This window comes from Chaetodon trifascialis, chromosome 13 (genome assembly GCF_039877785.1).
Source record: "Chaetodon trifascialis isolate fChaTrf1 chromosome 13, fChaTrf1.hap1, whole genome shotgun sequence".
Lineage (NCBI taxonomy): Eukaryota > Metazoa > Chordata > Actinopteri > Chaetodontiformes > Chaetodontidae > Chaetodon > Chaetodon trifascialis.
In genome coordinates this window covers 7,204,912-7,228,388 of record NC_092068.1, presented here as the reverse complement: position 1 = coordinate 7,228,388, position 23,477 = coordinate 7,204,912, and the positions used below count along the sequence as shown (strand labels likewise).

At 39.9% G+C, this 23,477-nt stretch overlaps 1 protein-coding gene across 2 annotated transcripts in view; it reads right to left on the bottom strand.

The window, feature by feature from the left end:
- Positions 1–14,123: 14,123 nt before the first annotated feature.
- LOC139341307 (gamma-aminobutyric acid receptor subunit pi) overlaps positions 14,124–23,477 on the bottom strand; it is a 47,568-nt gene continuing 38,214 nt past the window's right edge. For both annotated transcript variants that reach the window (XM_070977781.1, XM_070977782.1), the window contains 4 exons: positions 20,073–20,210; positions 19,834–19,986; positions 18,369–18,559; positions 14,124–18,132 (listed from right to left, as the gene is read on the bottom strand). In XM_070977781.1, coding sequence (XP_070833882.1) covers positions 17,767–18,132; positions 18,369–18,559; positions 19,834–19,986; positions 20,073–20,210 — 848 coding nt within the window. In that variant the 3' untranslated portion in view covers positions 14,124–17,766. The remainder of the gene's footprint in view (positions 18,133–18,368; positions 18,560–19,833; positions 19,987–20,072; positions 20,211–23,477) is intronic.

Sequence of the window (23,477 nt, the reverse complement as noted above, 5' to 3'; positions counted from 1 at the left end):
ATGGCAGGAATACAACAGCGGAAACTGTCTTAATGTAGCGGTGTGTTAGGTAGCAGCGTGAATTTCAATCACAGCGCCGAGCGAAATTAATCAGGGACGTGGAGGGCTCTTGACGATTCCAGCAAAAGTGAACAAGATCACAGGAACGTCACAGTGCTGCATATTACAGGATCAGGGTTAGACAATAAGATAATCTGCTGCTGGGAATGAGGCATTATTATGAATAACAATGTCTGTGTGTGTGTGTGTGTGTGTGTGTGCGTGTGTGTGTGTGTGTGTGTGTGTGTGTGTGTGTGTGTTTGCGCGCGTGCTTGTGTGTGTGGGTCCGTGAATATTCCTTTTTGTTAATTGGAAGGTACGGCTTGGCTCATGAGCTTACACCTTGTCAAATGCGTTCACATTTGAAAACACTCCTTCTGCTGCAGTTTCTCTGTAGCTCATGTGCACACACACACACACACACACACACACACGCACGCACGCACGCACGCACACACACGCACACACACACACACACACACACACACACACACACACACACACACACACACATTGTAACGATATACCCTATGTGTCTATGTATATTTGCACGTACGCACAGTCATGTTAGTCAGTCCTATCAGTTTCTCTTCTCCTCTGTCTATTTGTCTGCCTTTGTGCATGTGCAAATGTGTGTGAATGTGTTTGAATGTGTGTATCTGTGTGTGCTGGTAAAACGCTGGAGCTGCTCTGTATTCTCGACTCCCCACTGTGATGCAGAGGCTCCAGACTGAGCTATGACTCATCATGGGCTCTCAGCGAGATCTCTGAGGTCAGACACAAAAGAATACAGGCAGACGGAGCGGCAGAGAGACATACCAAGAGGAATAGGCTTAACAAGCGCATGAACATGAGTTTGAAATCCACCACCAGGTCATCGCCATTCTACTGAAATAACCTCTGACAAAATATTCTGCTAAATAGGAAGAAAGGCGAGCCAGAACATGCAGAGGAGGAGGAAGAGTTACAGAGAAATAGGTGAGAGGTGTTAGTAAGTCACACATGTGGAAGTCATTGGCAAGTCTTAGCCTTCAAGTATCAAGCAAGTTCCATATTACTGTGGTGTGAACGAAACCTGCTATGAGTCAAGCTCAAGTCAATGCTCAGATGAAGCATGTCACAAGTCAAGTCGTCCCTCTCCAGTTTTCACATTCAAAGTTAAAAAAACCTTTTATTTTCAACAGCATTGCACACTGTTGCAGCCTGCTAACACCTTATAAAACTTACTGATATTTGACATTTTGTGGTGATCAGCAACAAGCCTCTTAAATGAACAACAACAGTAGAGCTCTGAAAGTCACTCGAAGGGACTCGAAAGTGAAAGTGTAGCACAAAAAAAATCACATTGCAATGTTAATCCTTCTGCCCTGGAATGTTTCTGATATGACAGTGACCATGATGCATTATAAGCATATGTTAGGTTAAACAGCACAACGGAGTATAATGGCATGTTAACGTTATACCTGGGACCATTGAGTCAAGAGCATGCAGCTGTGTTTGCTAGTAACATTCCCGCTTAGTTTAACTGGTTATATGGCCGATCAGTCCCCTGATTGTTTTTACATTAACAATATGTCTTGTCAATAAAATGCATAATTGATTTAAAGTCAAATCTTACATAGTTTAAACTCAACATTAGTCCTACTTCTACCTCATGCCTGAGCAACTGATAAGTGAGATAAAATTCTTCTTTTTTACCTTTCCTTTTATGTTATTTGTCTGTCTGTTCCCTTGTCTGTCTAAGGCTGGGCGTGGTCTCCTCCGCTCTGTGTTGTCTCTTGCCTAATCACCTGCGCACCTGCTGTGCATCAGGCTCATCAGACCAGCAGTATTAAAGGCTGGCTTTCTTCAGCTCATTTTGCCAGTTGATCCTGATCCTTCCAATGTCAAGTGCTTTTTCTCTGCTGCCTGCCAGCCATGTCCAGTGTCCTGCTCTTCCTCTCTGCTCAGTTGTTTTTTTCCTGTTTGGCTCATCAGGAGTTCACGTTGTTAAAAGAGACTTATTAGTAAATTTTCCTTTTTTGTTCACTCATTCTGCCTGCATCATTGAGTCCAGTAATTTTGCAAAGTGAAAAGCTTAACACATGCAGGCACCTCTCTTTGCTTTTATAGTGATGGATGAATTTGGATGTTACGGTGGTCAAGTCCTCAAATTTATTTATTTGAGGCCAAATGTAAAAAAGATATATATATATTAAAAAAAAAAAATTCTCTCCTCTTCTCTCTCTTTCTCAGGTCAGAAACCAAGCTGTTCCACTTAGCACTCCCCCTAGAGGCCTGGAGAACTTCCTTTGTGTTGTGCAGTGTTTTTCTGCTGCATTTGTTGTCAGAGTTTGTGCGTTTTAGACTTTGTATTGTTTCTGTATTTGCAGCGTGTTTGCTGTCAACGTAATAGAAATGCTTTGGGCCATCGCAGCGCGTTTGCCCTTGTTGGCCACCCTACTAAAATGATTTATTTGGCCGCCGTCGAAAACATGGCCACTCCTGCTGCCTCAGAGCCCCACAGGAGCTTTGGATGCAAGTCAGCAGAGAAAAGAAACGGACAAACCAGACAACACAGTGTCGTTATCACACAAAATGCTTGTTACGTAAACAAGCTCAGATCCTGCTTCCAATTTGAGCCCAATTACATGGTGCTCACAGGCCATAGGGAGAAACACAGATCTCGGGGCAGATTAGGGATCACTCCAGCACGCCCAGCACGGGGGCTCTCAATAGAGGCTAAATGCTGCCATTCTGCTGTGATCTCACAGATGGGCAAAGTGGGGGGCAGACAGAGGTGTGTGCGTGTGTGTGTGCGTGTGTGCAGGTGAAAGAGGCAGTGGATGTGATTTGTTCATGTTCTGCGGATGCACATGACAATGAGCATGGAATTATATTTGATAAGATATTGTGCTAAACAGCCCCATCTGATAACACTGTTGTGGATGATTGTATAGAACTGAATGACTGAAGGCAGCACGATAACCACGGCAGAGATAAGGAAACCGCTTCCTCAGTTTTCATGCAATCAGCTGGTTAGTGGCAATATGCTGACTGACTGTTGGTTACTCAGGTTATATTCATCCCCCTGCAACAGAGTCTCTTTTTAATGTCATGTGCTAACTTTAATTTTGTGTAGTCAGTAAATTAAAAGAAAAATTTCCAGGCCCTGCCATAATACAGCAAAACAGGGGAAAGCTGGTGCACTGTGGTCCTGGTGGGGTCCAGTGACTTCTCACTGGCCCTTGAAAATCCAGGGGAGAGGGTGTAAATCTTGCTCCAGGCCATAGCCATATCTGCAGCAGGTCTCCAAGCATGCACAGCCTGTGGCAGGTTAGATCAAGGGGGGTAAGGGAAGTTGGGAAGATAAACTAAGATAAGCATTACCGGAGGCCAGAATGCAGAGCCGCCCGTCTGCAAGCCAGACTGTCTAATTAAGCGCGGAACCTTGACGATCTAACAGCAAACTTTACTTATGCTTGTGATGTGGCTTGTGAGTTGGCCATTGAGTTTTGGAGGCATTAAGGTTGGCCAGAGAGAAAGACTCGCCACCCCTCAGAACTGTGTGGGTGTGTATGCATTACAATTTCCCCTCACTGTCCTGACAGTTTTCTATCACTATTTGAAGCCCACTTTCATCATCACATTCACATTCCCTTTGGTGATGTAATATATGCTAGCATCGCGCTGGCTAACGGTCAATAACGCAGAATACCTGGAAACACCTGTGTCCCTTTGCAGGGCCTTTAAACTGTTCTAAAGAGCAAAATAATGCACTAAAATGGTTTCAAATTACATAGGATTTTTTTTTTAGCTAGTTAGATCATTTGAGTATACTCAAATGAGGCAAATAGAGGCAGATGTTTTGACATCACTGCAGGAAAAGCACCAGTGTTACTAATGCCATTTATAATGACTGTATTCTGTTGAGTCAATTGTTCATGCACACCTGAATGAAAGTCAAATGTCACTGTAACCAAAAAAAAAAAAAAAAAAAGCTGTTGCTACCTGGGTTTATTATAAGCATTTCCTGAAAATGTTAAAAAGTCAGGTATCACACAGAGAGTCAAAGATGGCTGATTGTAGGCATGTATTTGAGAAGGGTCCATCTGCAGACCTCCTCAGCAGGAAGAGAGCAGTGTCTCCAGGTGTGGTCTGTGTCACTTCCTCGAGGATCTGCAGAAGTGAGATGTGTCACTTCTGATTGAGGTCTTTTGTTTTCCTTCTATTCTTTAACCAGGTTTGAAAATGCTCTCATTTCTCTGCTAAGACATCATGTTTTCTGTCAAAACTCATGAAAAATTCCTTCTCGTAGAGAGTTTGCTGTGAAATCTATGCTTTTGATGTCAGTATTAAGTTTGATGCTATTCTATTTTTTCTCCTCTCTATTTTTAAGTTTTATCTGCCCAGTAATACCTGACCATTTCACGCTTTGTGTGGCTTTCTTAGATTTTTCTTTCACTTACAGCAGATTTGTTACACAGAAGGAACGGTTAGCCTCTCATTCTGAGTGAAAAGGAGTTAAATTATCTGTAAAAAATAGCTGCCTATTTACTTTTATGCTTTTGAGGCAGAATAGAAAGTGATTCATCTTGTGCATTGGTACCCTAGTCTTCCCACATGCTCACAGATCTGGGGTCTGAGGAGGGGTCCACAAGTGGACCTTCTTGTGTTACAATGCAGGTTCAGTTTTATCCAGTTGTTGGGGGAGAATGTCGGTGTCAGCCAATGGAACCAACATCATTACAGACATGTTGCCTTAAAGGCATAATATGCAAAATGTATGCATTTAAATTAGTGCTGTCAATCGATTAAAATATTTAATTGCGATTAATCTTATGAATGTCATAGTTAACTCGCGATTAATGGCACATTTTTATCTATTCTAAATGTCTCATTAATTATCATTTTAATACTCTTATCAAAGTGGATAGGCTTGCTTTGTGCAAATGTTTTTTATTGAAAACAATGTGTTTTATTTCACACTAACATTCTCACTTTGAGCAGTCATTCACATTTGAATGAATCAAATCTCACACATTTTAACACTGTCAATAAACAGATTACAAAAAAATAAATATTTGGTTACAAAAAAGCCCCTTCAACAACCCTTTCCAAGGGATAAAAACAGGGTGATACAAGATAAAGTTACAAAGTTGCACATCATTGTAAACTAGGATTCAGCCTATAGTGCAGTTAAACCATGGCTTAAACTTCCCTTTCTTAAGTTTCCATTGAACATAATAGCATCCATATGCCTCTGTCGAAAGCCATCCATTGTTGCCTGGTTTTGACAAGGAGGTGGCAGAGAATTCGCATTCGCCGTGTGTTTGGCCATCAAGTGGTATTTCAGACTGGATGTGCTGCGGTGATAATTCAGTTCACACCGACAATACACACAGATAACTTTGGTCTTGTCAGTCGACCCATCTGGCAACTTTTGAAACTAAACTTTCCATTCAGAATCTTGTTCACATCCAATTCAGCGTTTCGCGCTTGACATCCACACAAACTAGTAGCCTACACTTTCACAGCTAGCGAGCAGGCAAGACCAAACACGTGCGTGGGGCGTGCCTATTGTTTTGTTTCCGATTTACAACCGGATCCTGTAGTTTTTGTTACATTACTAGGAGTGGCCACAGCTTATAAAAAACTACAAGTTCACTAGGTCACAAAGAGTGTTAATCTTGTGATTTAAAAAATTACACCGTTAAAATTAATTTGCATTAATATTTTTGACAGCACTAATTTAAATGTCTTAAAAGTAGACTAGACTTATGTATTTATTATGTATTATATATGCTCAGTTGTCCACGGATATTATCCCACATGGTACCACAGTGCAGGTTATTTTTCAATTGTTAACAATGAAATGAATGATGGCTGACTTACAGTACATTCAGCTTCTTCAGTTTCAGAGTCCTAGCGTCGTGCATGCTGGCTCACTGTCATACTGTCATGGCTTACTGGGAGACTTGAATAGAACGGAGCCATCGTTAATGTGATTAGCAACACCTGTGCTTTTCCTGCTGTGACAGTCAAAATGTCTGCTTTGAAAAAGGTCTGCGTTGACAGCTTCTGCGCTGTGCTATAGCACCATATGGCCCTCAACTTCTTGTTCTTATCAGGGCCATTTCAATACCACAGGTGATTGTAAAGGTATGGTCAAATATATTTGATGAAGATGTGAAACACAGTAAATATCTTGAATTAAAAGCTTGAGATCCTTCCATCTCATAGCAGATAATTGCACAAATGGAACTGATATTAATCTGGACTGGAATTTATATACATTAACCTAAACTCAAGTTACATAACATATCTTTTCTGTATCTTACTTTGCTGGGACCCTTTGAAAGCCCCTCAAGTATCTCATGGACATCCCGAGACCCTAGCTTAGAGAACACTTGCTTTGTGCAAGAACTCTGTTATGAATGAGTGTGTTATGAGTGTGTTAAACATAGTGAGCTAAATGGCCAGTGATTAAAAGGTTTGATTGAAATTCAATTAGCAGGGTAATGGTCCCAGTGGTCCAAATTTGCAAATTACAAGGAAATCTGATTGACACAGAATGGGTCGTAAGAAGTGGGTAACGTTATTTCTGGCTGAGGTGCTGAAGCTGAGAGCACTTCAGCCCTGACTTCTTTGCAGTTACACTCATTCTTGTTTTAATAAAAGGGTGTATTTCACTCAGTTGGCTCTAGATACCACATGTCAGCTTTCCCTGCTCACTGCCTGTTTCTAAAATATATGATTTATATCTGTCATTCTTAATTTCTTATTTTTCAAATTTGTTTTTTTACTGTCTAATCTCTTTTGTATACTTTACAAATGTAGCCTAAATAGAGTAATGAAAGATAATTTAACAGTGAAAATATAAAAAAGCATTTCCTGTAGAGATCCTTGTGACGTCTGTGAGAACTGATGCTGACTGGCATGATTTCTGGCTTAATAACAATGTCTAAACTCAGTGATGTATTGATGTGTATTGAATGCGTTACGGCACACAGAAAGCATTTCAGCCACACGCTTCAGTCATCTTTCTCATGCGTGTGTGACATAGCAGTAGATGTCTACTCAATCACTGCATCCGTCGAAACAGGCCTGCTTTTCACTCATGCTATACACCTACAGGCTGAAGCAAGAGCTCAAGTCTATATTCTGTTTTATGTGCATAACTACAGTGCCTGTGTTGGGCTCTGAGCTTTGCCAAAACACAAGTGAACCACACTCAGTACTGTGCCTGAATGCATCCTGTGTTGACACAGACAGACTGAAGCTGCTCACATTAATGAACTTCACAGCTGATCAGAACTGTACCATACAGGTGAGTTTTAAATACAGTGGGACTGAATAGGCTTCCAAGGTTGAATGCGTTACATAACTCATGATGTTAAACTATGCATGTCATCAAATGAGCATATGCACAGTTGATCAGAGTGCAACAATTAACATTTTGAAATCTGACTAGAGTTTGTTCAGTAAACAGGTACATAATTATGAATACCACACAACTTATATTAACTCATACTGTAAAATGTACATGTCATTGTGAAGATCTTATTCACAGCTAATCACGGTGCAATAATGAGCATTTTGCATTTAAATGGAGTTTGTTTTGTAAACCGGTTAGATGAATAGAGTGGAGGTGAAGAGGTGTAGACTTTAATGCATTATAATATTCATACTGTAGTAGCTCATAAACTGTATATGTCATCATAAAAAGCAGACATACAGTAGATCACTGTGCAACAAAGCATTTTGACTGGAATTTGCACAGTTCGCAGGTGCCGAGTTATGAATACAATGGAAGTCAATTGGCATCCATAGACATTAATACATAAGACAATAAAAAAAGACTAAAAGACTAATAACTCAAGCCTAGGGTTGGGACTACAGCAAGCGTATGTACAGTAGATCAGTGTGCAATAAGAAGAAATAAGAAAGGGGTGTATCATGTATCCAGTATCTAAATTATAAATACAATGGATGTCCATGGAAATGCATAACAGTCATAAGAGGAAAAGTGACACCAGTCTTCACAGAAATCAGACATTTGATGTCTGAATTATTTATTGGTACTATAGAAACAACATTTTATGAAACAGTATAAAATACGCACACACATATAAATATTCCTGTGTGAATGGTATACTCTATCTGCATGAAAGGCTTTTATGTAAAAGGTGGGGGAAAATGCACAGAAGAAGAACGAGAGCAATCACAGCAATTAGACTGCTTATAATATATAGATTGTACTTGTGGTCAGTTCACTGTCACGTCAGACTGTCAGTGGGATATTGTTGACAAATGTACAGTAAATGTATCATCAATTATTTCTGCTAACTCAGCAGTGGTACAGGTTCAGAATTTCCTTCTTTTGCATTAAATGTTGATACTTTTTGCACAACATCAAATATTTAAATATATTAATATAGTCAATAAATATTAAAGAGTAAATTAATTAATCAACCAATCAGTCGATCAGTCTTTCAGTCTCATCAGCTCATTAAGTCGCTTGTTAACACTACAGCTTTATTATCTATTTAAACAATTCCATCATCCAAGCTCAACCTCATTTTAATGAGCATCATTTTATTTTTTTCATGTGTATCTTTCTGTGACTGTGACCTGCCGCTCCCTCAGGAGAGGAACACTGAAATTAAACATCACACACACACACACACACACACACACACACACACAAGTTTCATACACCTAGTCTGCTTAATACGAAAGGGGAGGTTGTCAGTAAATTCTGATAACAGCTGATGCTTCCTCGCTGCATCAGTATGTGAGTGGATCTCATTGCTCTCATGTTTTGTTGCACATTGCAGCTCCTTTGCACTGCAGTGGATGTGATGGTAAAATATGATTCCATACTGTCATCTTGTGGTGACATAAAGCAACACATTTTGGCGCTGCCCTGGCTGTGTCAGGAGAACATGTTATGGTATGACAAGGTTAAACAGTTCACTGATTTAAATTTGCAGTGTGACTGTTTACAGAATTAGTTGGCTACGGACATGTCACACCTTTTACTAATTAACGCTAAAAGCAGCCATGCGGATCTTAATTATGGCTTTCAAAGCTGTCGACAAAAACAAAATGATAGACAGGCAGTGGCGGAAGAAATATTTAGATCTTTTACTTCAGTAAAAGTAGCAACAGTGAAACAATAATGGTACAAGTAAAAGTCCTGCATTCAAAATCTTATTCAAATGAAAATATAAAAGATTTAGCATCAAAATAAATGAGGCAAAAGTACTCATGATGCAGAATGTTGCATTTCAGATTTTTATATTTTATATATATATATATATATATATATATAAAATCATATAACTGGATCATAACTAGTAATCCCTTAATATGTACACATATATTTTAATGTTGCGGATGGTAAAGGTTCAGCTAATTTGAATTTTTTAACCATTAACATGTTGATAACATATCATCATTTATGAGTTGATGGTTTTCTGCATTAATTATCTAAATCTGCAGAGCAACTAGTAACTAACGATATCAAATAAATGTAGTGGAGCAAAAAGTACAATAGTTGTGGAAGTATAAAGTAGCATAATGTGGAAATACTCAAGTAAAGTACAATTACCTCAAAATTGCACTTGATGATGGATGGCGATATAGTAATCTTTCGAGAATGTGTCATCCACAAACACACACACTTATGCTATGATCAATTTGTTGCATGCTTTCGAAAGGTCTCATCAATTGTGTCAGTAATCTCAATGACTTAAGGCATTTATCTGCTCAGCAACAATGTAATTACGCGTGGCCTCTCCCGCCTGCTGCTGTGTGCTTGATTGGATTGATATTCCATGGACTGTGAGGGGAAATGACTGCACGCATTATTTCACTTTCATGTGGGACATTTCTACCAAGACAAATGCTGTATCAGTGTCTCTCATGCTGATATAACCTTGAATCTGCCACCACCAGATCTGTTCTGATGCTGTGATAACTTTCTGTGCCATTCTCCTTCAAACCATATTTGCTGTCTCTGTCCTGCACAGAGAGTAACAGCATCTGCAATATGACTCATCTTATCAGTTCTTACACTGATGTAGCTGATATTTCAGAGTGTCATACAGCCGTGATACCGATACACTATCTCGGATGCCACCAGTGTTAAAAAGCATCATGTCTGCAATCAAATTCACTCCAGAGATCATGAATAAAAACAGAATGCAGGGGTATCCATGTAGCTTACCTGGTAGAGTGGGCATATATGAAGGCTATGTCCTTACGGCAGCAGCCCAGGTTTGATTCCAACCTGGGGCCCTTTGCTACATGCATCCCCTCTCTTTCCACTATGAAACTGTACTGATCAATAAAGGCAAAAACACAAAAATAAAGTATATGTGTAATATCCTTTACCCAATCATGTGTTCACAAAGTGGTGAACCTCTCTCTATCCTTGCTTGTGTACGACAGAGTCTTTCCAGTATGCCCCTCTCATATCCAATCATGATGCTATCACCTGTTACCAATGAACCTGTTTACCTGTGGAATGTTCCAAACAGGTGTTTTTCGAGCAACTTTCCCAGTGTTTAGTTGCTCCTGTCCCAATATGTTTGAAACATGTTGCTGCATTAAATTTAGAATAAGAATATCTTTCCAAAAATCAATGAAGTTGATGAGCTCAGACAGCAAACAGATGTAGATAAGTTCAATTATATTATTGATTTTGCTTTGTGTGATTGTAGGGTTTCCTGTGATGTCATTTAGTTATCCATACTTACAGCAGCATATTCAATAAATATGATAAGAAATGAGAAAATGTTTACTCTGCATCCTTCCAGATGCTTACTTGATAAATTGTGCATATTTGTCACATTTCTACTTGGATTAATTTGAGGAAATGGCTGGCGTGGCCTGTTTTGATTAGAGCTGCTACAGTATTTCACAGCACTATTTGATGATGTCTGTTTTATTTGAAAATGCAACATTAATTAAAGACATTTTGTGTGTGAGTTCTGCATTGAAATTATAACCCAGCTATTTTGCATGCATTAGAGTGGTGCATGAGGTTGGTTGTCTAATTAGTCATGAGGTTTCACATTATTACATTTCAATTTAACAATTAAAATGATTCATGCAAACAAAATACGCAAAACCTTTGTAATCTCAATCTCTCTCTCTTTTTTTTAATTACGTAGTGATCTCATATAACTATCACACAATTTGAGTTTGTGATTTTCACACATAAATGACTATGTCCTCGCCACAGGGTTTGCTGTGTCCAAAATACTCGCCTTTACTTTTTTGTGTTCATTTATAAAAACTGTGACTTCCTTCTGGGTTGTTTAAAGATGTGAGAATAATATGACTGCATTAAAAATTTAAAAACAAAAAAATGTTGAATACTGGGTTATGCCTCAACCCTTTCTAGCAGCAGATGTTGCCTCATCCGGGTTTGGCTGGGAGCACAGCACACTACTGCAGATATTTGAGCTGCACATTCAGCCTTGGGTGGGTATACAGCAGTAGTGAAAATGAACTAATTTTGTGCCAGTCACCATCTTAGACACAGACTGAACTGCCGAATCTCACATTTCTCAAAGCCTTTATTAGAATTATTGGTTGAATGGGCTAGCTGGTAGAACCAAATGTCTAATGACGGTTTTTGGAAGCATCTGGTGCAGGACTGATGTTTCCCCATATGTAGGTGAGGGGTTAGAGACCCTCTACTATGGAAAAGACTGCAAAGATGACCTGGCAGTCTGTTTTACAGGTTATTATTATTTCAGAGAACTGTCAGTAATATTCAGATGCAGAAGATGTTATCAGATGTTACAATTTTGTTGGCTGTACATTTATTAGAGGATGAGAACTGCAGGAACACAGCACTACAAATACTGAGGGGCATAATCAAACACTTAAAACCTGACTTACCATCGGACACTCCATTTATGATGAAACATAAAATAGTGCCTTAGAAGGTCAAAACCTGCACCTTTGATATGAACTATGTCCCACTGATGATCTCTTTTTAAAGGGATTTTTTTTGATTGATTCAGTTGAAGATCAGGATTTATACTATGAGGATTATAAAGAGTGCAGACGTGAGGGTACCATTATTTAATTCCCCTTTTCAACTTTGAGGCAACAAAGTTATTGACTTGAGGTTACATTGTCAGGCAGACTGATCTTCATAATCGGGAATCCTGTTAAATCCAGAGAGTAAAATCTAATTTCACTTCATTGCTTGTGACACTGACCTTTGTTTGGCCTATGTGTTTGCATGTTTAAATGTATGTATGTAATCACTGTTTACTCTATGCTGCCATGGTGCTTGCTGGAATAAGTGAACTTTCATCTCACATGTTCCTGCTCAGATCTTATTTATGTATTTGTTATATAAGTCGAGGTAGTAGTGTTTACACATATTGCATTCATTTGTTATGCATGAAAAGTAAGACTAAATTCTTATTTTACATTTTCTTACTGCTTTCTTGTGTTGGCGCATGCAGCACAGCTTAATGAATGCAATGAACTGTGTATATGCCGGTATATGATTATTCAGACCGACCTCTGCACAGGCAGCTATGAAGAATCAGTCCTCCCTGAGCTGGAATCAGCAACAAAAACTTTATTTGATTCATCATCTTCATAAGAAATTTAGTTCATAGTTTACTCAAATTACATCCATGTGGCTAATGAAGTCATTTAGAAAATGAGTTGTCGTTGCTTCCACTTGGAACCACCAAAGACCAAAAGTGGCCTGGTACATCTTTAATTCTGTGTGTGTGTGTGTGTGTGTGTGTGTAAGAGAGAGAGAGAGAGAGAGAGAGAGAGAGAGACCTGGTATTTATCACATTATGGGGACAAAAATCTCTTAACACAGTCACATTGTGGGGACTCACCTGCCTTATGGGGACAAAATGCAGGTCCCCTTAATGTAAATCATAAAATTTTCGGGTGAAGACTGAGCATAGGGTTATGGGTTAGGTTAGGTATAGGGTTAGGAATAGGCAAATAGGGGTTATGGTTAGGGTTAGGGTAATGTTAGGATCCTGTTTTATTTTGGCATCTTGAGTTCCTGTTTTATTTTGGTAGGCTGCCTTGTGTGTCTTAGTTTCTTTACTTCCTGTATGTTTCCCACCTCGTTATCATGATTGTGTCCACCTGTGTCTGTTTAGTTCCCCTGGTCTATTTAAGTTTGTGTCTGTTCCTTTGTCTGTGTTGGAGCATTCCCTTTGCGTGTGGTTTTTCTTGTCCCTTGTTTCTACAGTGATTATTATGGCTTAGTTCTGGTTTTCTTTTTTGGGTTTTTTTGGGGCTTTGGTTTTTCTGACCTACCTCTTCTGTTTTTGTGATTTTGTTACTGTTTTTTGTTGGGGGCTGCACGGTGGAACAGCAGGTAGTGCGTGTGCCTCACAGCAAGAAGGTCGCAGGTTCGATTCCCGGGTCGGGCCTTTCTGTGTGAAGTTTGCATGTTCTTCCCGTGCATGCGTGGGTTCTCTCCAGGCACTCCGGCTTCCTCCCACAGACCAAAAACATGCTCATTAGGTTGACTGGTGACTCTAAATTGCCCCTAGGTGTGAGTGTGAATGGTGTGTGTATGTGCCCTGCGATCGGCTGGCGACTGGCCCAAGGTGTACCCCGCCTCTCGCCCGTTGACAGCTGAGATAGGCTCCGGCCCCCCCGCGACCCCGAAAGGGATAAGCGGCATAGAAAATTAATGGATGGATGGTTTTTGTTGGCCTGACCCTCTTTGTTAATAAATCACTTGGACTCAACCTCTTTTGTGTCAAGTCTGCACCTTTGGGTTCACTTCTTTTTCTGGCCTACCACTAACCGTAACAGGTAAGGCTCCAGGAATCTATGTCTATGTAATGTCCCCACAAGTGATTAAAAACACAGTGTGTGTGTGTGTGTGTGTGTGTGTGTGTGTGTGTGTGTGTGTGTGTGTGTGTGTGTGTGTGTGTGTGTGTGTGATGTCAGACAGATCTTCCTCTCACTCTGTATTCTGCTGACTCAGAGATAATCGAGCTGTAGGGAATTTGAACTCATTATTAATTCAAACTAAAGCTTCAATAATGTAATAAGTCAAATGGATAAAGAGTGTCAACAATACACACGTTAAACCTCTTTTATTGCTATCATTCATATTCATACACCAAATAAACATGCATAGTGTTACTATTTATTTACAACAGTTAAGCAAACTGATGCCTATATTTACGTGGTTCTACAGTATATACTGTAATACATTTCACATGAAGATGTCCTAGGAACTGTGCGGTTGGTAGCCAACATCATCTTGAGGCATTATTTGACATGTCCCACAACAGAGAAAAAAGGGCAGTCCAGTGGTCACCATTTTCCATTTTTCTGTTGCCCAGTGTTGCTGAAAAGTTGCTCCATGTATGTCCTGGCAATGTTGCCCATAATATTCTGTTTCATACCTTTGTTTCCACAATGTATCCCCGCCTTTCTTGGAAATTTCTACCCATCCACAACGCTGTCCATTCACAGCAACCCAGCACTGATAATGTTGGTGCAGCCATGGAGCCATAGGACAATTGATACTCTTGAGCCTTGTGTATGGGTTTAGTTCATCATTGGGTGATGAAACCGGATGGGAAAGCTTGAATGCTTGCTCATGTGATTCTTTGGCTCCATATTGGCATTCATTTCTTGTACTTTACACTGAGAAGATAACTATCAAAACTACGGCCGTGGTGCTATATTGTATAAAAACTGACAGTCTGTGTTTTATCGCATTAACCATTTCAACGGATCAGTGCTCACCGACTTGTGAGAGTGCACGCAGCTCAGTCGGAGGCAAACGAACACTGTCACTTATCGCTCATCCTTTTGAAGAATAAGGTTCAAATAACTGAAGTGAGAGCTGAGGTTGGCCATCCTGCACTTCTGGCCCCTGATGAGAGCCCAAATCAAAGTTGCATCCTTAACAATCACAGATACAGATGTAATCCTCTAGCCTCAGCTGAGCATTCATGATGTTTCTTCTCCATCATGTTAAACCAAAACAAAATGAAGCAAAGCAGAAGAAACAAAATTACACTTAACCATGCAGGAAGAACAGAAACAAAAGTAAATCCTACTTTTCTATTATCATTAGGCAAGGGGAGCAATCAAAAAGTCAATCAATCAAAAGGAAGTTGATGACATAGTCCAAAATAGATTAAAACATGTGAGGCAATGCAGTAAAAATATCAACAGAAACAGGCTAAAAGGCAATTAAACATAAACAGATAAAGACAAGTTAGCTTGCATTATGTTTAATACACATTGAATGGTAGTTCTTAAAAATGGTATGTCATGACTGGGAGTATGTCACAGCAATATTGAATACGGCAATAAATAAGCATGCATCTCTGTTGTTAAACTAAACCCAGTTTTCTATCTGAAATGTGAAGTGTCATCTTCGTCTGCTCATTGACAGCATGCTGTTTCAGAATGACCCTATGAATAAGAAACATAATATTAACATTTGAAAATGCACTTAAAATCTCCTAGTTGAGGAACTAAAGGGAAGAACAGTAAAATCAAATTGGAATCTTTGGTTCTTTGGTTCACATCACTGGTTGCAAACATACTGTATCACCTGAACTGAAACACTAAATACTCACACAAGATGACGACAGCCAAGAAAACCGGGGAGAGAAGTGATACCTCAAGCATAGCATAACCAGGTGTTTTTCCATTTGGATAATGCACAGATGATAACACCCTGTTGAAATATTTTGGCAATTGCATTCATGTTTAAATCACTCTACAATGTCTAACACATCTAGGTCTGATGATTGCTTTATGTATTACAAAATCCTAGCGAGAAACATTACCAGCAACACCACTAAGAGTGCTGCATGTCACTATTACCGTCTAGGTGTTGCTGTCCTGTATATCCATACCATTATACTACATTACACCAGCCCAGTTAGAATGGAAACCCAAAATGTTTCATATTAAATGTGAAGTGAAATTTGTAAATGAACCAATAAATTGTGAAACAATTTAATACATTATTAACTCATCCCATTGCTATCTTTTTACAATAGCTGCTTTAAAGGGGATATTTTTATTTCATTACAGAAGTAGCTATTACAAAATGTTCTGTTTTTATTTTATAACAGCATCTTTCTGTGGGACACCTTGATATAACGGCACCTTTTAATTCCATAATGTCATTCAATGACGTTCACCTTTCTACCAAACACATGTTTCCAGCCTCACAGGGCTCAGCTGCTGCCAGTCAAAGCAGTGTTGCTAGCTGGCTAGCTAACTAGCCAACTAGCTAACACTGCTAAAACAGACTGCTCAGTTTGATGCTTAATGATTAACCCAACCTTACAACCTGTCCTAGCTACTTGGCTGGCTAGGCAGTTAGCATGACATAGCATTGTTTTAGATAAAAGGAGAGGTTAGCTACTGTGTCTTTGAAATGTTTATTTTCAGCAGCAGCTTGTTCGTTGATTTAGAATTACTTTTACATTGTCGTGACTCAAGCTAACGGAGTCTAGCCAGTCAAAATTTGGCAATGTTAGCAGTTGTTGAGCCCTGCCAAGCAAGATGTAGCATTATGAAATGAAAAAGTGACACGAATTTTGAGGAAAAAGGAACTTGGGGGGGGGGGGATAATGCCCTTGTGAAATAAAAACAATGATTTGAAAAGTGACTTCTAATAAGGACAAAGTCCATAAAAGAAGATTTACTGAAAATAAAAAGGAAATAAAATTGTATATTATATAATATATATGAAGATAATTTGATGAATTCTCTCAAAATGTATTTCTATATTTCACACACATTTATTTCAACATTTTATAGTTTCATAGGCTGCATTACTTGTCAAACTGCAGAACAGATTTGTATGATGACAAGTGCCATAATACTTTTCATGGTGGCTGGATTTCCAGAATACAACTGAAGGGATCAAAGGCCACTACATTTATAATGTCAATGAAAGGAGTAAATGCAGACAGCACTGCTCTGTGAAGTAAAAATATCATCGAAGGACACAGAAGAAGAGAAAGATTTCAGCTGCAAGGGGAAATGATCATCCTTGAGAGACTGATTTATAGTTTTTAAAACAATCTCCTTGTTCAGTTCATCTTTCCAGCTCTCTCCTCTCTCTTTTTCATCTGTCTTCTCCCATCCATTATTTTCTTATTTCCCTCTAAATGTTGTACCCACATGCAGAAATGGAAAATGAGATTGTAACGTATCAATGATCAATCCATCACAACAGAGAATCAAAGTAGAACGGGCATTTGCTGTCCCTCTGCAATGCTAGCAAATTCTGTCGTAAAGCCTGAAATTATAGCTCCAACTTCTATGAATCAGACAGCAGCAGCCTGCATGGTGATGCACTTCAAATGAATATGCTACAGCAAAAAATATGCAGACTGGCCACTTTTTTCTTTGTATGCAAGGTTTCATCTCAAGGTCTATCAGAATTGATCACATCTGACGCACTCAATGTCAGGCCTGCCTATTTTTTTTAACAAAACCAACTCAAGTACACATTAAAATCTAAAAACGGAGCTGTAATCATAAGCATTACTTTTCCCAAAAACAACCCTATATGAGTATGCTACTTGCTCATGAATTGAGATGTAGAAATTTTACACACTCATCTCAAAACACACCTAAGTAACACTTACTGTTCATACATACAGTAAAATACACCTCTTGTCTTCATACACTGTCTGTCTCACACTCTCTGGGACACATGCTGTACTCGGGTGAATGCTAAAAGTACAGATAATATATCCAGTAGAGCAGGTTAACCATGACAAAAGAGAGGGGGAAAGTGACTCTGGAGTAGTTGTCTATGTGGTGGGGGTTCTCCACATGACAGCAAAATATGGAGTTGGAAATTTTGCGGAGGATGGCCAAAGCAGTGAGGCACCAGTTGGTGGTCTCCGGAGGTGATGCCTCGGGTTTAGGCTCACTGCCTGAGGGGCTGGACGGGCTGACAGTGAGCTCTAAGGAGGGGGAAGCTGGGGTAGGAGTTGCGGCAGGCTCCTTGCGTCTCTTGGCCCTGTTGGAGTGACTGGAGATGGTGTTGATTATGCCATTCCTTTCATCGTCGAAGTCGTACATGTGGTGGCCGTACTGCAGGAGAGCGAGATCCAAAAAAAGAATTTTGAATGGAAACAAAAACATGACAAATCTAAACCTGAGAGCATGTAGCACTTTTTCAACTCACCCCAAAGTGCTCATGATGATGATGATGATAATGACGGTGATGATGACGATGACCACCATCAATGAAGACAAAGACTATGACCACAACAATTGCAAAGACCGCAACAATTAACCACAACACAGTATATCCAGGAGGGTCTCACCATGAGCATGTGTGCATCAGCGTGAGTGAGGGTGCAGAAGTGGGCAACAGCGTACTCAATGAGGGCTCCAAAGATAAAGCTGAAGCAGATGCCCAAGTAAACATCAATGGCCTTAATAAAGCAGTTGGCATTGGGTAGTGATGTCCGGGCTCCCATCATCAGAGTGGTCATGGTCAGTACTGTGGTCACTCCTGGCACAAGAAACACACAGGTGAACTACGGATTCATTCATTCAATCATTAAAGACTAATGGGTATATCCTCAGTCAGCTTCATATGAGTCACAGAGAGCTACATGAACAGCTTGTTCAGCTCCTTGTAAGGCCTTACTGTTGCAGTGATGTTCCCCGTCAGGACAGTCTCAATGGCGCAGGAGAGGAAACTCCTTAGTATTTGAGGGGATACCTGGAATTTCCTCAGCTATCTAAGGTGAAACAGTCTCTCTCTTGCCCTTCTCACCACTGAGTCAGTATGCTATGCCCTGGTCAGACCCTTGGTGATGTGGACACAGAGGTGCTTGAAGCTGCCCACCCTCTTCACTAAAGACCCGCTGATATTAAAGGGGGAATAGTAGTTTCCTTGCTCCTTTGTCTTACTGACGTTCAGGAGTAGGTTGCTTGCTGATGTTGTGTGAGTACAGCAGCGGGCTCAAAAAGTAGCCCTGGGGTGCTCTAGTTTTAAGGATAAGAGTGGACGAAGTGTGTCCACCCACTGTTACCATCTGGGGTCTACCTGGGGTTTCAGGAAGTCAAAGATCCACACAAACAGTAAGGTATTTAATCCCAAAGATATGAAAGCAAAATCCATGGGCTTCACACCTGTGGACAACCAGCCTATAAATTGTTCAGTGAACAGTACATTTGCTGTATGGCAAATGTTTCAACAGTGCTCACATTTGATAATTACAGCTAATTAATATGTCAGACTCATAAACTGTATTGAGGGATTTTGATACAGACAATATTTGTTAAATAGGGCAAATTCATTGCTGGGTTTTGGTCTTTTGATGGCATTTCTTAGCTTTGATAACAACATAAGAAACAAGCAAAGGCAATCGAGATGATCTGCACTGACACCTCCGTTGTGCCATGTCGTGGAAAATCTTGTAGTTTTGTTTCTTTTAAGAACTTTGTATTCTCAGAGCCCCCGCAGTAGTGGTGGATCTAATTCAATGCAACACATCCATGTTTTGATGTTCCCACTTGATAACACCACTGTCGCAGATGCTCTCTTGAACCCCCAGCCCTGTGTAATCAAAGCCAAAGCAACATTTGTGCTCACTAAAGTAGAGTAAAAGTATCTTATATCTGTATAGTAGTAAAAATAGTCCTGTTTACTGATTAAAAATTCTCTATCTCATAACAGCAGTACACAGCACCTAAAATGACACAAAATACCTAGATATGATTTATAACATTTGCTGACATTTTCACATTTGACTGAAAAAAGATTGCTTTGCCTCATACCTATACAAATACGCGCTGGGACAGAGGACAGGGAGATCCAGAACGACACCCATGAGAGGACAACAAGCAGGCTGGAGGGGACATAAGTCTCCAGGATGAAGTACAGAATGCTCCTCTTCAACTCAAAGTGGAAGACTAGCTTTGGGTAATTGCCTTCGAGAAGAGGAACAAAAGACTGTCAGTGTATTTGATAGAAGGAAGCGTGGTGTCGATCAGAAATCTGACCCCTAAGAACTCACCAGTTTCATAAACGGCCTCTGACACAGATGTGTAGTGGTCCTCTACTGTGTACTGAGCCAGCTGCAGAGAGTCTAAACCACTGACGGACTCATTTCCTCTGGTCCAGTAGAACATGACATCATTGATGTTGTAGCCCCCTGTAGAAAAAAAAGAAATCAAAATTACTTTCTTTGGAAGATTACAGAAAATAAGTTAAAGCTGCATTAATCAATATTTTTCTATTAACGATGGACCAAGTAAGTATGTGTAAAGTGGCAGCCATAGAGAATTAACACCCAATTCTTTAGTTCCCCTATGCATGGCCAGTTTATGGCTGGACTGTCTTTGCTAAATTATTGTTTTGGTTTTATGGCCTGCAACTTTACTGCTACTGTTTGGTCCAGACTTATCACGCTCATTAACCTTGTTTCAAATTGCAGCAGGCAACAGTTTTTAGCAAAAAAAAAAGCTCTGATAACGCCACAGTACACTACTCAGCACCAAGCAGGAGACAGTTAGTGAATGCTTATGTTGCTGCATGTCTGTTCAGTGTGTAATTGTATATTGGCAAGTGCTAACGTGTTCACTATAAAACTTTATAAGGTGATGATATGTCATTATCATAGAGTAGATAAAACACAGAGCTCATTACATTTTCTTCTCATGGAAGACTTTCAGTGTTTGTGCAAGTGGAAATATGAGTACATTAGACATTAGCCTAGAAAGCTAATACCTAATTATTGTGGTGTGGTAATGATGATGATGATGATGATGATAGTGACGATGAAACAGTACATTAGTAGTTTTTGCTGAACTCCAAAGTTGCCATGGAAGGAACAGCTGGGAATGATAATTGCTCAAGCTATGCTGAAATCTGATCCTCTTATGGTTGAGTTGTTCGGGATTGCAATCCATAGTGGGTGGTAAATTCCCTCTGATGTTAAATATCAGTGCCTGAGAAACATTTGCAAGAACCAAAGGGAATGTGAAAACACTTTTGAAAAGCTATTTTCAGATGTTATCTTACCCCTGAGATGCAAATGGGTAAGGTCTACACTGTCGAACACTCAGGTAAGGCTGCCATTAAAGCAGCACATGAATCAGACATAAGCTATAACTTCAACAGCCCGACTTTCAAAGACAGTGTTAATGTTTCATGTATGTAATTACGGCCACAGTGGAAACAATATTCTCCCATTATTCACTCGAACACAGTTTGACACAGAGATCTGACAGGAACTACTAATGGGAATGCATTTGTGGTGTTCATTCACTTCTTCATAGGGGGTAGCAAAAAAAAGTCCTGATGAAGAGCTTAGCTCTTGCCTTGTACCATAACAGACTAATCATGCATATCACATTGGCCTCTAGAGAGCCTTGATAACCCAAATATAACTTGGAATAAGAAGGCATGCAAAATTAATATGGTCAAAGATGCCACGGCAAAGTGTGATAGTGCTTTTGATACCACCTGTAATTATAATAACATCAATTAATAAAAAATGACGTGACTCATATTTGCTGAGGACAAAAAGGAGTGATTAAGAACATCTTTGGTGTATTTTTCTAATTTATCTGCAGAGGGAGCAAGAGAATAAGAAAAGTAAGAGGAAGTGCAGATGGCTGAAGCTGGGGTGCACCTCTGTAGTCTGTTGCACATTAAATGCTCATTAATTTGGTCTTCCGCTCCTCATTTAAACCCATGTAGAGTTATGTATTATTGACCAGTGTGAGCCGTGATGCTGGGAGCATAGTACCCTAATGAAGGGCAGTGGTGACGTAGACGCTCACAGGTCCTGTAAAATCACTGTTTTCTCTGTCATTGTAATTATCTTTCAAGAAGAACTCATTATTTTCCTGACCTAAAGCCCTGACATTACTGTACAAGCTAGAGACACAAATGGGTAGTGACATGCTGGGCAACATCATGGAAACAGCAACATTCAACCTTCCAGTGCCCCAGTTACCCCTTGAAAACAAATGGCCACATCCACAATCAAAGAGTTTTTAAAAGGGTCACCACTAAATAAAATTAGAGCTAAGCTCACAAAAAACAGCGCCTATCTTCAGACTCTTTCTGCTGTCAGAATGCACTAAATATTTTACCGCAATCCCGATCTAAATACCCCGCACCCTCCCACAACGTCGCACTCCTTAAACCTTCCTCCTGTGTAAAGGATCCACTTTTGGCACAGCATTAAAAGAAATAAATCCTTGAATATACATCTTCATAAAGAGACAGAGCAAAAGGGAGATAGAGATTGAATGAGAGAAGGAAAGGAGAGACAGGCAGAGAGAAAACAGCAGAGATAGAGCAGCAGGATGAGAGAGAGATGTATGAGAGGGTGGAAAAGAGACAGAGGCAGAGAAAGATGCAGATATTTAGCCTGGACTTATTGAAGCAGTGGAGGAAGGATCCATCATCCTCTCAGTTACCTAACTTTAACCTCCAGATGTCTTTTTGTCTGCTAAGTGGGGCTGGAGCTGCCGTTAAATGTTTTATTTGGCACTGAGTTCCTGGTGGGCTTCTGGCAGGGATCAGACTTAGCTTAGCCTGGCTGGCTGTCATTTAATAGCATGGAGCAAAAGCGAGCTGGAAAGCAAAGGAGGCAGATGAGCAAGGGAGGGTGAGAGAGGAGTGGGGGGACTGTTTCTTCCCTCCATCTCTTGCAAAGCCAGAAAAATCCATCTTGTCATGTTATTTAATCTTAATAACAATTTGCTTTAATTCTAAACATACTGCCACCACATTTCATTTGGAACCATTTAAACTGTGTCAAAATTAGACAAATCACACCTCATATTTCAGGAAAGTGCTGACAAATTTCACAACTCAAGTGAACAATGTTCTAAGCCTACTGGCAGAGGTTTGCATTCTTAGGATATTAATATGAGTTTAAAGGATTTGTAAAATTAGGTGGGCTTGGTATCAGCGACAGGACCGACACTAAAGGGCTTGTGGGAAAATGACTGCTCTAAAAAGCATATCGGGATCAGTAGAGGAGTAGTTCGACATTTTTGGAAATACACTGAGGTTGATATCACTCTAATGTCTGTGCATTAAAGGTGCTCTGTGGACTTTCGTTGTAAACAAACAAAGGTTGTGTGTACATTGGTTTGGTTTCTCATCAAAACACACTGCATGTCCTCTGAGAGTCTAACAAACATGCTGTGTGTATTTCCCTCCTCATAAAACATTTGCAATGCCAGTTCTTGAATTATTCGAATATGAAATAATGAATTGTTTACATCCACGTTTGTTTGTTACCACTTTTCTTTTTCCCTGTGTTTTGTTAGCGCCTTGCTATGTTTCTTTGTGTTGTTGTTGTTTGTGGTGTTACTGCCACCAGCTGCCGCACGTGTGTATGTGCACCCACATGTGTGACAAACAGAATGGGGGCCAACTCATAAAAATAATTCTCCAT